This window comes from Scatophagus argus, chromosome 10 (genome assembly GCF_020382885.2).
Source record: "Scatophagus argus isolate fScaArg1 chromosome 10, fScaArg1.pri, whole genome shotgun sequence".
Classification (NCBI taxonomy): domain Eukaryota; kingdom Metazoa; phylum Chordata; class Actinopteri; family Scatophagidae; genus Scatophagus; species Scatophagus argus.
In genome coordinates, this window is record NC_058502.1 from 2,621,931 (window position 1) to 2,637,700 (window position 15,770).

Here is a 15,770-nt window from a genome sequence, read left to right on the forward strand (position 1 = left end):
TGAATTATTAACCATTTTTCATAAGCTGAACACCGTGAGCTGAGTGATGGCGTGCAGGAAGCCGATCTGTTAAAGGAACTTAGGATCCTAGCAGCGTTTTGCGCCTTAACAACTCAATAGGTGGCCTGTGGTTTTGATTTTGCCTCTCCAGGGGAAAAAGTTTGGGTGCCTCAGCTTAAGTCAAAGTGGATATTTGTGCTGAAGAAGCGGCGTTAAGAAAAGGAGGAGGAGATGAGACAGCTGGTCAGATTACAGGTGCCCACTTCGATATGCCATCCTGTCATATACTGTTGAATAAGCTCACACAGGAATTCGTGTTGACAGAAGGCTGATTTTGCTTAAATTTCAGAAAACTTGCACAACTATTTAATCTGTCACTGCATAAAAGAAAGTGGATAAGATAAGAAATAAGACTTCAGAGTGGGAGATTATAGAGGCATAGAACAGAGAGGAGTAAAGGAAAGGGAGAGATGGGGGGATTATATTTTTATTTCCAGTGCTCCTCACAAGCAGGAGTGGATTTATCAAAGCATAACCACGAGGACTTATCATCTCAGTGTCGCTGCAGCAGTATGCAAATCTGCTTTTGTGGGTGAAAGGGGCGACGCCGGGGACTCTCGCCACCCACTGCACTTATTTAACAACTCCTTCAACCCCTTATCCCCTCCTCCATACTGATACATCTCCAACTTTACTACCAGTTTTCACTCACACCGGTCTCTCTTATCGAACCTCTCAGCCTTTTAATGCCTCCTTTTTCTCTCACGCTACTCTTTCTATTTTTACTCGCAAAGACTTTCAGCATCTTACAGCTCCTGGTTTTTTTCCTCTTTTACCCCTCTGTCTCTCAGATATTCCCGGCTCTATCCCTGGTGCTGAATAGGCAGATTAGCGCAGGAAAAGGCGGTTATGAATACTGCTGCGCCTCTGTCTCTATTGACCCACGAACTGAGCTCGAGAGAGGAAACGTAGCCCTCAGTCTGCCTCTTTGTCTCCATCCCCAGTCACTCCACTGCATCAAACTGAGAATATGTGCAGCCCGGTAAAGGTACACTACATGGAGATTTGTTTTGTATGAGACATTAAAAAAATAAAACCACTGCAGCAGAACTGTCAGGAGAAAGGCGAAGTGAGTCAAAGTGGTGACACGAGCCAAAAGTTTTTTTTATTTCACCGGTCCGGACTGTCAGTCTTTGCCTGTCATGTCAGGTCACAGTGACTTTGAATCAGTCGGACAGGGGTCAAGCTGTTCCCTTCATGTGCGAGTCACTCGTGGAGGCGGGCGCCATGTGAGAGTCGTCCACTGCGATTTGGCTCACGTCAGCTGTCAGCCACCCTTACGAGTCGTTTCTATTTGCAGCGATTGTCGAGTTTCCTGGTCATTGGGAGAGTTTGATTGAGAGTGTTTGATTAAGCTTTGAACAGAGTGATCTGTGCGATCTTGTGAGTGTGCTTCTGTCGCGCTGGATCAGAGTGGAGAAAAAGCCATACAAGAGCTTAGAGACCTCCACTCCTTCTGCAGCTTGTAATCTCATCACCCAGACTGGCCTGTGGAGAGAGACGGAGAGAGGAATGCACAGTCCAGTGCTCGGAGCTTAGCTCATACAAAATGGTTAAAAACACAGGCTTTCCATCTTCTTCTTCTTCTAAACTAATACAACAAACTGTCCATATATCGGAGGAAAGAGATTGTCAGCTACTTTACTCCTGGTCCGAGTTATAATGGCCACAGTCCAAGAGAGGTTCTGGGCTATTGGGACATTCAAGTCCTCCTGTGTGTTCTGGGTTTGCCCTGGGATCTCCTCCCATGTGGACGCACCTGGAAAACCTCTAAATGGAGGCATCCATGAGACATGCTGTACAAATGCCCAAGTGGTTCCTTCTCTGACCACCTCCTTACCCTGTTCCTAAGGATGGACTCACCCGCCCTGTGAAGGACAGACAGTTCAGCCACTTGCATCCACGGTCTCATTCTTTTGGTCACTCTGAAAAGCTTGTGACTGTAGGTGAGGGCTTGAATCTAGACTGATGGGAAAATTGAAAGATTTGGGAGGTTGTGGCACCAGGAGCTAATCTCAGCGTGACCACTTTGAAGGACATCACAAGGCTGGAAAAGAAGCACAAACCAGCCATCCAGACATAAGCTTCTGTCCCACAATCCCACACTCAGGTGGTCTGAGACCTGGAGAAAAAGCTCTAGAATGATGCAGAATAAGGAAAAAAAAGACAGAATATGGGTCGAGGAATTGGCAGCTGCGAAACTAGAAATGTTCAGGCTGGCGCTGCAATCTTTCTTTCTCCTGTTCTGAAGCCAACATTGGTGTTTTCTCCTTTTTCTCGCTCTTACATATAAAGGGTCAGTTAATGGTAAGGCCTCAGGGGAGCAGAGCGAAGGAGGACAAGAAGAAACAAAGAGAAGAAAGGGAAGGCAAGGCAAGCTAAAATAGGCTCGCTCATCGAGGATTCCTCTTGAAGTGTCTCCCACTGAGGGTGGGCGGAGCTACCCTGCAGTGACTTCACGTTCACACACGCTAACATCAATGGAGGACTGTTGTCTGACCCTACGCCGAGAGTCTCTCTGGGGAGTGGAGGGCTGGAGGATTGAAGGAGGAGAAGAGCGAGAGGCTGGGAGTGATGAGTGGGCGATTTCTTCTTCTTCTTCTTTTCATTTTTACAACTTTTATCTGCTCCTCTGTGTTTTTCAGGTTGAATCATGCATGTTTGCATGTACGTCATTACTTGTGTTTGTTTGTGGAATTGCTTTGATCATGACCGACTCTTGAATCACAACGCAAAGGGACCCGACCGTCGGCCCAAGGCTTCATTTGCTGCTAACTCCGAGTGCTATTTCATTGATTTTGGTGAGGAGGAAAAAAATAGCAGAAAGGTCTTGACGTCCCCTGAGAGAGCAGCCTGACTACAAGTGATGAGCCTCTTATTGGCCTAATTTCCTGAAAGCCAGCATGCTGCTGCTGTGATGAGCTAATGTCCAAAACATCCGGCGGGATAAGGTGGTGAACACAAAAACCACCTGTGAAATAACAGTACTTTCACTCTGATACAAGACACTACAATTTAAACTCATTTTAGCTGGAGTTTTGTCTTGGGAAATTGCAGTGCGGCTGCTGGTGGCCGCTCAGGTTATCACAGCACAAAAATTGTATCCTGGTTGGAGCTCTGCTGCTTGACCCAAACCTCACAGTTCACTGCGGTGTTACGTTTCAGGTTGGCCATTTTGTTGCATAAAGCTTCAAGTTTTCTGAGAAATATGCGTCTCTCTCTGACTCCGACAGCAAATCTTCAGTATCAATGCATGTCAGGTAGATAGATGGTGCCCGGTGGGGAGAAGGAAAAGGTTTTGCATTAGCCCGTGTAAGAAAAATATAATAACTCCTGAAGTCTGACCGAGTTTTGGCTTCAAACTTGAGCAGAACCAGTTGGGTTTCTTAAAGACTGAATTTTAGGCTGTGCAAAGCTCCAATCCATTCCAAACACTGCAGTTACTCTTCTTTCTGTCTAAAACATCTGAGCACACTAAAACTAACAAGCTAACAGGTGTGAACAAATATCATTTTTTGTTTTTTAAACCAGACTCTTATTTTGACATGTCCATGTTTGGTCTTTGGTTCCTATTAACATTTTATTCAAATGCCAAAACATGAGGCTGCTGCATCATAGTGAATTTCCCCATCAATAAAGTTCATCTTAATCTTAATCTTAATCCCAAAGCAGGAATACAAGTCGGCTGTACTACACGACACGATTCAGGATGGCTTCAAAATTTTAGTTTGCCTCCGTTTTTTCTTCTTTCTCCTGAATTTATCTGACAGTAAACCTGTTAACAAATACCAGAAAAGTAATAATGATTGAAATATGAACATAAAACGTTCTTTGCACCATTCATATCTCCACTTTCTGTGAACTTTTACCAGCACAAGCTGCCTAAAGCAAGCGCACATCTGAATTCTCATATTTTAGAGATTTTTGCTTAACGCTTTCAGCCATTTGCTGTTCTTCTAGTTGCCCCCTCTGGTTACCATTACAGATGGCTCCAGAGATGTTCATAATTTCCTCTGGGTGAAGCAGAGCTTTTACCTTCTCTCTCTTATACACAATGAGACGCTTCATTCAGACTACAGCGACATTTTAAAGGCTTCAGCACAAAGCTCTTTCTGGCTGGAGAAAAATGGTTTCACGCAAAGTGCTTCATTTTCCGTCTGCTGGGCTCGTTTTCCCATGTCTGGAGGAACCGAAGATCCTCACACCTGCTCCAGTTTCATGCAGTCCACTTCACAAAGAGCAAAAATACCAGCCAACAGACAAACTGACAGCACAGCCCCGACGAGCTGCAGGGGAGAAGGAAAATATGAAGAGAGGAAGTGAATACGAGTGAGCGGGAGGAGGGTATGAGAGGTCGACTGAGGTGGAAGATGAGCTGGAGAGAAAGACGATTGGCCTCTTGCTGACGGAGCATAAAGCCCCAGGCCTTGGTCAGGTCTGGGAGGAAGTGCTGCTGTCTTTTCAGTGATTTCTACAGCCGAATGGTGGTCGGCTGCAGCGAGTGGGGGATATCGCATGTCACCTGTCTATAGCGGCAACATGAGCTGAGACTGTGGAAAGTCAGGATGTCTCATTCAGGGGAACAATTGATCCAACAGTTGGTGTTGGAGGGAAAAGCGGGCAGGTCTAACCACATTAGACCTTCTTTAAAAGGTGCCCATATGTCAAGTTTTTCTGAATAATTCATTATTTGACTGTGGAAAAACATGCTGATGCTAAAAGTAAGAATATACTGGTATCAGAGTGTAAAAACAGTTTGATTTGAAGCTTATGCTGTAAAGAACTGTCATGTTGCTGCGTTCTGGTGTCGTTTGCTTACTGTGTTCCCTACAAAAATGCCACAAATGGAAAAAGAAAGCTGCTGACACGATCTTTAAAATAATTTTTTAAAAAAGATGCTTTTTCTGCATCACTTCCTGTGACACATCCCTAAGTAACAGAATTAAAGTCTTTTCTGTGCAATACACCTTCAAAGCACCTTCTCCAGTGTTGTCAAAGAACCATTTGTCTGCACTGTCTTGACCTGCAGACCAACAAATCACTGCCCACTAGGCCTCCAGTGTCCCTATAATTTTTTTTTAGCACTTACTTATCAGTAAATGTATCAGTACTTGACTCATTGAACTTGATGAAATCCTGATTAATGCTGCACTTTGCTGGACTGGAGAACATACAGGACAACCCACACAGAGTCAGGGCTCGTATCATGAGTGCACACCAAGGCTAAAGCTCTGCATTCACATTTCAGGGATTGAACTGGTGCTTAAAGGTTGAAGGAACGTCTCTGATTGAGGATGGGGCTTGCAGGGATCGAACGTGTAACCTTTGGGTTATGAAACGGCCTTCTGCACAGTTGCTGTGCTCTGAGGCTACAGGCTGCTCTAATGATTCCAGTGCCGGGAAACATCAACACACTTTTGATGACACCTCGGATGCCATCACATTATGGTGTGTTTACTCTGGTTTTCTTTAAACTGCCAGAGCCTGTTTTACAAGAGAGCTGACGGGAAGCCGCCGCGAGGCACACGCGACGAGCACCGCTCGCTGAAAACACTTCCGACTTGTAAAGGCATCAAAAATGGTGTGGACTGTGTTTTTGTGAGCCTGCAAAGATGAAGATGTGGGATTTCATGGATCAGAGACAGCTGACAGTTTACAACAACAGTGACAAACAAATGAAAACGGAGAAATCGCCGGTAGGGGAGCTGATAATTGTTAGACAGTCATAAAAAGTCACATTAGCTGTGCCTGCTCAGCGTCTGACAGTTGGACATAAATACTGTCTGCTGATAGTGGCAGCCACTGCAGCTGGTCATTATGCACGACCTGCATCTTCAAATTATCAGCACAAAATATGATTGGGGCAGCGCTTTTTCCCCCCTAGGAAAGGCAAAATATTGTGAACCAACTTACTGGACAATATATGCCAAGCATACAACATCAAATGAGAAGGCACAACGCTGCAGAAATAGTTCAAAGAAAACAATACACTCAAAACTACGATTACAAACTGAGTTTGCACCTTCTGTATGTGGTTAACATGTCAGTCTTTGTATTTGTGTGAACCGTACCAGACTGTCCAGGTGGAGGTATTCCCGATGAGGCTCTGGGCAGGTACAGCAGCACCGTCAGGACGCCCGCTCTGCTCCCCCAGCATGGCTCCATGGCGATGGGCTTCGGCACCGCCTGCACACACACATAAACAAGTGAAAAACAAAACACACAAGCAGTGTGTGTGTGTGTTTTATCTGTGTTGCTGTAGCTGGTCGATCTGAAGGAAGTCGCGGACACTCATGAGGGCTCATGCTGTGTCGCCCACATTACCAAAGCTCCCAGATTTTTGTAGAATTAAAGCAGTTTACATTCAGGATCCTTTCTGGCAGAAGCACAAGGTCCAACACAGTTTTGGCAAGTTTGTCTTGTGCCAGAATAAAATAAAGTTAAATGAACTCCTCAGTATTTGCATGATAAGATACTTACCCTCAATTTAGAAATGAAATAAAAATAACCACCCTTGTGCTGTAAAAGTCATCCCGTTCGGTGCCTTTGGGGCACACGGCGTGTTTCACTGTGTATGATAACATGTAATAGCTGGGACAGTTTAGTTTCCTTACATCCGAGTACACAACAAGAGGCGGGAGTCATTGAGTTATCGATCAGGCTTGACTCGTCCGCCGCCCTGCAGCACAGAGGTCACAGAGAAAAACCCTGATCATTACTGTGGTCTGTGGGGAACTGAGACGTGCACGCACACACACACACACACACAGTGCATACAGTACTTATACATGAAAAGAGCTCATAACTCTGTACAGTACTTTGTCCCACACATATTTAAGCCTTCTTCCTGAATACTTTTTCCTTTTCCTCTGTTGTTTCTGATCTTCTTGTCTGATTCCTCCTCTTGGCTCTGAGTGACCAGCGAGTCTGTCAGTTCGTGTGACAAGCAAAAGCCTCGAATGACGCTTTTTTCAGGTGTGCTGGACAAGCGTGGTTAATGCTGTGAAACTGTCGCAGTTTGTTTCGGTTTAGGCAACAAAATGTGTTCACGTTGGCTACAAGCTGCGGGCTCTTGGGTGAATGCAGAAGACAACCTATGGGGTTCAACAGGGAAGTTTTTATCTGTCGAAGTGCACAGACAGGAAGCAGGTACAACTGACAGGGAAAAGACCTTCTGTGCTCACAAAATAGGGTCCAAATAATTGATTAGTGAAGGTGCCTTTCAGTTCTAAATACTCAAAGATCATGTGTGACTGAGTTCAACTGGCCAGCAAGTGTTGCAGTGCGTCAGGCGCCCAGCAGGCGTGTACACACAGCGATTAGAGGACTCACCAGCATGCTGCTATCAAAGTAGTTAACAGCTTAACACAACGCAGTACTTGGAACATCTTGGTACAAACACAGAAGGGACACACATACACACACACGTAAACAAACACACACATGCAAACATTCCCTCCGGTGCTAATAAGTTTAAGTGCTGGAGCGTACAGCATAATTAGAGGCTAGAGGCTCCCCCTGTTCAGTGTTTTCAGAGTGTCAGGAAATGATGAATTCCTTATTAACTTAAAACACACACACACACACACACACCTGAGTCTGGAGCTCATACTTCCTATTAGCAAGCACTCTCTCTCCTGATTGAGATAATACAGACAACTCAATGAGTCATTGTTCTGATTTAAGAGACTAAAATGGGGAAGAAAATGAATAACATGTTAGTTGGCACTGAAATTATGGGCACATTTTACACACACACACACACACATTTATTTATTTACTTCACGGTGGCGACTGTCAGCACGGTTCCTAAGCAACAGCAGTTTACTTTGGTTTTTGTGTGTGTAGTTACAGGCCACTACTTCCTTTGATCTGAGGTACACACACACACACACACACACACACACTCACAGTCGTGTTCACGTTACATCAAGGTTATGAGACACAACTTCCTCCAGGAAATGATCAGCTTGTCATGTAAAAGGTCATTAAAATTCACCCTTAGGTAAACAGTAACAATACCTGCAGAGCAGCCAGTCAGCTAAAGGTCACATAAAGTTCACATCTTTAAGTATCTGGTGGAGGGAGGAACTATTAGAGTAGATGTGAATTCTGTTTAAAATGTTTTCAGTCTCTTTCCTTGACAAAACAAACTAAATGTGGACTTCCAGGTGTTAATCTTGATTCTTAACCTAAACTACCTGAAAACAGCCAGGAAATAAAAACCAAGCAGCCCCCAAAGAGTCATTTCAGTTCTTATTTTTAAATCTAACAACCATATCAGGTACGAAACAACAAACAGGCTGTGTTATTATGACACTGTGCATCCTTAAAAAGTAAGTAACACATTTAATTAAGTCCCACTTCAAAGAACGTCTTCAAAGACTCGTTTAAAGCTCTTAAACTTGCATTGCATTCACCTCCTCTCGTTGGTGCGACAGCGTTGGGCTCTGCAGGGATGTCGTGTCGTCACGCAGTCGAAACTCCACAGGACAAGTTTCATACGGCAACAAACTGTTTCTACATGCTGAGTACAGCAGCCACTGGCTTCAGCAATGGATCTATCTGTCAATACACACACACACACACACACACACACACACACACAGTGGTTGAAGAACTGATGGTGTGTGTGGAAACTTCCATTAGCAGGTCGACCCATTTGATCGCAATGGTTAATAACAGGCTGCTTAGCAAAATGACAAATCTAACACCAGAGAAATCTGTGTGTGTGTGTGTGTGTGTGAGTGTGTGTGTGTGTGAGAGAGAGAGAGAGAGAGAGAAAGAGAGAGACTAAATGATGAGACATAGCCAGCGTTATGAGACAACTGTGAGAGCTTTCTCTGGCTCCTTTCCCAACCTAATCACAGTAAGTGTGTGTGTGTGTGTGTGTGTGTGTGTGTGTGTGTGAGAAGTGACGGTTAAGAGAGCAATAGAACTGGACGAAGGAGAAAAAAAAGAGGGGTGAGCAGAGAGGTTGGTCAGGTTAGAAAGGAGAGTCATGTGGGTGGAGTCCAGGTGAGCCTTTAAGTCAATAGTGAAATCCTGCTGAGCTGTCGGTCCAGCGTAAAAGCTTCTGAGCTGACAGCCACTAAGTAGAGCTGCAGAGAGCAGGCAGGCCGTCCCTCTCTCCCTCTCCCTCTCTTTTTATTTATATTTTAAATATCAAGTGCCACTTAAGCGCAGACAACAGCTTTCGCTGACTGTGCTCAATGTTGAAATTGGCTACTTGGCAATACGGACCAATTACAGCCCTTCGTTCTATGAAGAATTATTGGAAATAATCCAGCAAGATCGTTTGTTTTTAACCAGGCAGGTTTTTGGCGGTTTGGTGCCATCTTCAGCCCCTGCAGCCACGCGGACCGTCATGACCCAAACTTCCATTTATTATCGAGAAATGCAAAAGTTATTTATGAACAATAAGCAAGTCAGAATCGCAGTCAGATGAGGGTTTCAGACGGGCTGCAGTGGACACATTTATTTTTCAGTCGTTCATCTAATGGAAGTGCTTTACTTCTTTTTCTGTACATATTTTATGCATGTAACTGACCCAAAGTGTCTTTTATGTTTATTTTCTTAAATAAACTGGTTTTGATGCATTGTTGCTGCTGACATCACGTTTGCAGGTAACATCCAAAGCAGTAATTAGTCAATCAATTGATCAAATGTAAATGTTGTTTTGATAATTAGTTAAGCGCTTTGATCGTGCCAGTTCCAGATTCTTAAACCACAGAATTTTCAGCTTTACTTTGTCATTTCTGGCAGTAAATGAAGATGTCACTTTGTTAACATTTTATATTGTAAGTAATTGATTGTCAAAAAAAAAAAAAAAAGACCATTAGATCAAATCGACTGTATAATCGATAAAGAAATAATGGTTAGTTTGAGCCCTACGAGGTGAGCTTTGTAACACGACGGCTCCGTTATCCCCACGTCATCACCACCAGCCTCCCGCCTGTGCGTCCGAGCTTTTCTTATCGTTGACTTTGCTGCAGTCTGACCACGTCGCCATCGTTCACGCGCTGTTTGTTTGGTCGATGAGAGCCCAGAGTGAACGTTTTTACTATAAAATAAAAAACTGTATAAGATTCGCAGTGCTCCACGCGTCACAGCAGATTGTTACACAATGTGCTTATCTGTGATCATAACAGAGTAAAGCATGAATCTGTCCTTGTGTTGCTTCTTTTGTGGCACAGAAGAAAAACATGTCGTCATGTAAGCGGTGCTGTCTGCCTGCCGACTGGGGAGCAGCCTTTGTTTCACTTTTACAGTGAAGCAAGCAGACAAAGGAAGCCCAGACAAGGTCACTTTACACTGCACCTTCTTTCGAGTCCATTTCTTCTGTCTGTTTGCCTTTCTCTTTTCATTTATCAAAACTAACAAACAGAGAGAAGAGGAACATTTCGTTTCAGGAGAAGAGAGGGTCATTCAACAAAGTGTCAGCCTCACCTCCCTCCTCCTTTCATCTCCTCTCCTCACAGCTTCCTTCCTCCTCTCTGCGGTGTTTTTCTTCCACATCTCCTCGCCTTTTGTCTCTCGTACCTGCTTCAAACAAACAGTTGTTGCAATGTTCGTCCCATTTTTGTCCTCGGGATGAACAAAGTGGACAATTGAGCAGTATTTATAGGTGGAGGTTACTGCTACAGCACCATGACAGATAAATTGTCTGAGGCCAGAGGAAATTGAGCCAAGACTGTATCTTCCTCTGAATAGCTGCTTTCCACCCCTCTGAGGCTGTGTTCTCTAACAGCTTTCACTGAGTTTCTGTTCTGGCAAAGTGCAAATTCTTAATCCAATCATCCAAACAAGGAAGTAATTCACTGATGGACAAGCAAGCAGGGCGAAAAGGAAAAGGGAGGAAGATAGTGTTGTTTTAAATGAGCAGCGACCACTGACAGACAGCAGACATGTTCTATAAATGATTATGTTACTGCCCCAAAAGCCCTCCAAATGAATAAAAAGCCTGTTCAGCTGAAGCTCCTCCCAGCGTTTCCCTCCTGCTTTGCTTTTGGGGTGACTGGGCTGCCGGTGGCTCTGGAGAGTTTAGAGCTGAGGTTAAAGTAAAGGGTTCGCGACACAAGGAGGAAGACATTAGAGTGCTTCAGTATTCTGGTTGGGTGTTATGCATCTTCTTAGCTGAGAATCTTTTAGGGTTCAGTGAAAAATATGATCAAGAGCTAATGTGGTGGATTTCTTTATCTTGTGGAGAGGGCCAAAGCACAACCCCACAGAGAGAATAAATGATCTTTCAACAGGCCCAATACTTTCCCAGCAATCACTGTTGTTTGATTGTCCAATCACGCTGTCAGGTCATGGACCAAACCCTTTAAACACATAAAATCACATGGTGTGAAGACCCTCCACTTTCCTCTTCCTTCCTCTGCTTCAGATCGCCTCCTCACTTCCTCTTTCCTCTCCGTCCTGTCCATGACTTCCATCGCTCTCACTCCTCTAGCTCTTCGTCCTATCTGTCCCTTCATTTCGGTCTCCTTTTCTCCACCTTCTTTCTTCCGTTGTCACTCTCTCATTCCGTCTGACGTTTTCATCACACTGCTGGACAAATGCTGGACATGTTCACTTTTTCTTAGTGTAATATCATTATAATATCATTTCTGTCAAACAGCAGTTCTCGATTAAAAGTTAAGTTCAGACGTGCTTCCCACTGGGTGTCTGGAGAATATTCACTTTTGAACTAAATTTAACTTGAGTTTTGACTGAGATGTCTGGACATCTTTTGACCTGCACATGGCAGCTGACACATACATTTACCATAATTTATATACTGTTGGATTCAGCTGAGAGCCAGATAAGGATTTACTCAAATGCTTTTACCAACTGGAGAAAAATGAAGAACTCGGATATCGTATCAAGTGCATCTCCTGAACGTTGCTCATCCTATCTTTGTTCATATCAACAGAAGCCGCGGGCACAATCTCAGTACACAGCAGGATCTTTGTTACGCTGATTATCTGGATGTTACACTTTTAATACTCCTCTCTTCAGAGCAAATAAACTGTGTGTGAAGACAAGAGGCACCGGTACACAGGCTGAGCTTTGCTTTATTGAATCTGAAACCAGCATCAAACCTAAATCTAAATCCCTTCTTTTGAATCTTTTATTGAATTTTGGTTCTATTAAAAGCACGTTTAAATTAAATTGAGCAACATTTTACTTCTTTTTGGCTGAGAAGGCAGAAACAAAAGTTTTGAATGCATTTGGTGTAAGAGACATAAAATTCTGCAATTTTTCTCGCCTTTGTCATGCATCATTAATTTTAGATTTGGGAGCCAAAATCTTGCCTTAAAAAAATAAACGACTTTGAAAAACTGACAACAATAGTGAATTTCCAAAGTCAAACAGAAGAAGACCTGATGGTTAGTCTGGTCAAGTCACAAGTGATCACCTTTTCTCTCTTGCTTTCTCCCGCAGCTTCTCTTCCTCCCTGGTGGTATTTTTAAGTGGCTTTAATCTGACACAAAGGGCTCGATACTGGATCGAGGGCCTTCATTCACACCGTAACCCCGACTGGCCTCCCTGTCAAACACATCGCAGGCCGACGCACATGTGGGAAACCACACATACACAAACAGCGCGTCGCACTCCGACCCCTGAGGTGTGCAAAGTGCTTCACTGTCGTGCCCTCCTTAGCAGATTAGACCGGCCACGCATGTTCACCCCCGCGGGGCAGAAAACTGTCACGTCCATTCAGAACTCCTTTTTCCATTTCCTTCTCTCTGTCTGTCTGTCTGTATCTGTCGCCGTCCTCCCCAGGGAGTCCACTGGATTGAGAGGAAATGGTGCTGATCGGGCAGTGAGACAGATAGAGTGTGTGTGTGTGTGTGTGTGTGTGTGTGTGTGTGTGTGTGTGTGTGTGTGTGTGTGTGTTCCACTGCATGTGAGAACGTGTCATGATCTCTTTGCAGCAGCGTCGTGTTTGTGTGAATGTGCAGGCTGCCACTACAGGCCTTCTGTTCAGAGGTCGTCACGAGTCCAAACATTTCAGAGTAACTGAGACTCGAGCTGGGACTCGAGTTAGGCCAGATATATTCCACTCAGTTAGCGTCCCAATATATCACTGTGGTCTTTGTGTCAACAAGCTGAATACCTGAGTGGGTTAGGACAGACAGTTTTGTTATTTACAACATATGAATATGAACGAATTGAATTGAATATGAGATGCATTTCTGGTCATTAATCAGAGGAGTATCAATTCAATTCAATTCAGTTCAGTTTATTTTATGTATATAGCGCCAATTCACAACAAAAGTTATCTCATGACACTTTCCAATTAGAGCAGGTCTGGACCAAACTCTTTAATTAAATTGTAACACAGAGAGCCCAACATTCCCGCTTGAGCAAACACTTGGCAACAGTGGCGAGGAAAAACTGCCTTTTAGAAGGCAGAAACCTCGGAGCAGACCCCGGCTCATCAGACCACATTTCCTGACTTTTCTTTGGTACTTTTTGCTTAAGTCTGTCTGTTTTTGTTTTTGTTTTTTTACTTCCATTTTCAGCCACACAGGTTGCTGCTTGCTCACTACCAGTACTGTATGTCAGATAGTCAGATATGCTGTAGAAGTGTGTCATCGTCCACCTGTTGTGAAAACAGATGGAGAAAAAGGTAAAAAAAACAAACAAAAAAAAAACGATGTGACTTAATCTGTAAATGAAGATGTCTTCTGAATGTGTGAATGTGTAGACTGAATGTCTTCACGGTGCAGCAGTAGCTTGTTAGCTTTGCTACTAAAAGCACTTCACACACAAACGTTTCAGACTGGTGGGCAACACTCAGATCGTCTCTGACTCAGGCTGCTGATCAAACCTCATCAGCAGGTCTGTTCAGTGCTGTGTTCAAACACATCACGATTCCCACAAACACTGCACTGCAGCACAAAACATGCGCCTTTCATTCTTTGTTGTTTTATAAAGGATCTGTTGGACTTTGGAGTATTGGCAAGTTTTAGTTTTTGGTTACTTTTTGAAGATTGTACCGTTCAGCAGAAAGTAAATGCAGTCAGTAAAAAGGATTTGCACAGACAGACATTCGTGTTCAATAAAATGGTGATTAGCTACATTCAAATGAAGGTCGTGATGGGGAATCCTAAGTGTTTGGTCACCCGTCTCTCGTCTCAGAGAGAAACGGCACATTGTGATACTTCAAAATGCCATTTTCACATCGACACGTGCATTCTTTTAGATCAGCCAGCATTTCCCGTAAAGGCTGCAAATCTGTCTAACCGCCAGTTGAAAGATCTACATCCACGCCTACACCAACCTTTAACCTTTAGAGCGAGCGAACCAGAGAGTGAGCACGTGCAGCTCGGCTTCCTTTTGTGACATTTGGGAAGGAGCAGTTTTCGTTTAATGGATAAAAGAAGTGAAAAAGTGCAGTTTGCCATTTGTGTCTGGATTCAGCTCAGAGCCTGAGGAGAGGGAGATGGAGGGAACAGAAGGATGTGTTTGAGGTGTTTCTAAGAAAAAAAGAAAATCCCTTCAAGCTTTGAGAGTGAGAGGAGATTTTCCGCCACAAAGTGGTATCTTCATCCCTATAATCAGACAGATCCAACAGGAGATACGGGCTGCCTCGTCCCCGCTCTTCTCCTCCTTTTTATTCTCCCCATAAAAACTGTTCTTCATGTCTCATAAACACTTTGTTTGTTGTCACCTAAAACTAGTAAACAAGCAAACAAAAAGGGCCTGCAGAGAGGACGTTGTGTTGTCTCTGCGACAGCTTCCTGTAGGTTGTCCTGCAGCACAGTCCTGACAGCCCTACGCTGTCCTACGTTCAATGTGTGAACGCACAGAGAGGAGAGGAGGCAGCAGCAAAAGGAAAGGAGGTGAAATGAGGAGACTGAGAAAACAAGAGGGAAAGAAGAGCGGTGATGAGAGGAGAGGATAAAAAAGAAAGGACCACATGAGGTGAAAGGAGAGAGGAAATGAAGAGAGGGGAGGAAACGAGATAAAACAAAATGACAGGAAACGAGGATGAGAGGGGACAAGGAGGGGAGGAGAGGAGGCAAAGATGAGAAGCAAGGGAAGAAAGTGGAAGAGTTAAAGTTCAAGAGAACACGATCGTAGGGATGAAAGGATGAAAAAAAATGTGTAGAGCAAAGCTGCAGAGATGAGGAGGGAGGGAGAACAAAACAGGAGGGTGGAGGGCAGGAGAAGGAGAGATGACGAGACAGAGGAGAGGGAGAGAGAGAGAGAGAGAGAGAGAGAGGATGACAGGGCTGAAATCAGGAGGAGAAATGAGGAATGATATCCTTTTAACCACACACACACACACACACACACACACACACACACACACTCTGGCTTTAAGCTGCACCTCTGGGAGTCGGTGGCTCAGAGTTGCTCTCTGTGTTGGTGGGAACAGTCGGCTGCTTGTCAAGCGAATCGCTTAGTGGTGTTTGAAGGCTCCCACAGTGGGACTGAGATCGAGTGTCATGTTGAATCAGCCTATTGCTCCGAGAGCCTGAATGCACCATTACGGCAAATTATTTACGACTTTCATCTATTAGAGTGTTAATCTGTCTATAGATTCTGCTGCCTCACGCACACACACACACACCGTCTGCCTTCCTGCCGTCCTCTAACTGCTGCGCTTCTTGTTTTTACACCTCTCTTCTTCATCACATCACTTCTCTGTGTTGTTCCTCTGTATTTTGCCTTCATTTTGTTTCCTCCTTTTTTTCCCCTTTTTCTTTTGC

The 15,770-nt window shown here is 44.2% G+C and overlaps 1 protein-coding gene across 2 annotated transcripts in view; it reads right to left on the bottom strand.

Annotated features, from left to right (window-relative positions):
* Positions 1–15,770, bottom strand: part of atrnl1a (attractin-like 1a) — a 191,881-nt gene that overhangs the window by 6,946 nt on the left and 169,165 nt on the right. For both annotated transcript variants that reach the window (XM_046401866.1, XM_046401865.1), the window contains one exon: positions 6,132–6,246. In XM_046401866.1, the coding sequence (XP_046257822.1) occupies positions 6,132–6,246 (115 nt within the window). The remainder of the gene's footprint in view (positions 1–6,131; positions 6,247–15,770) is intronic.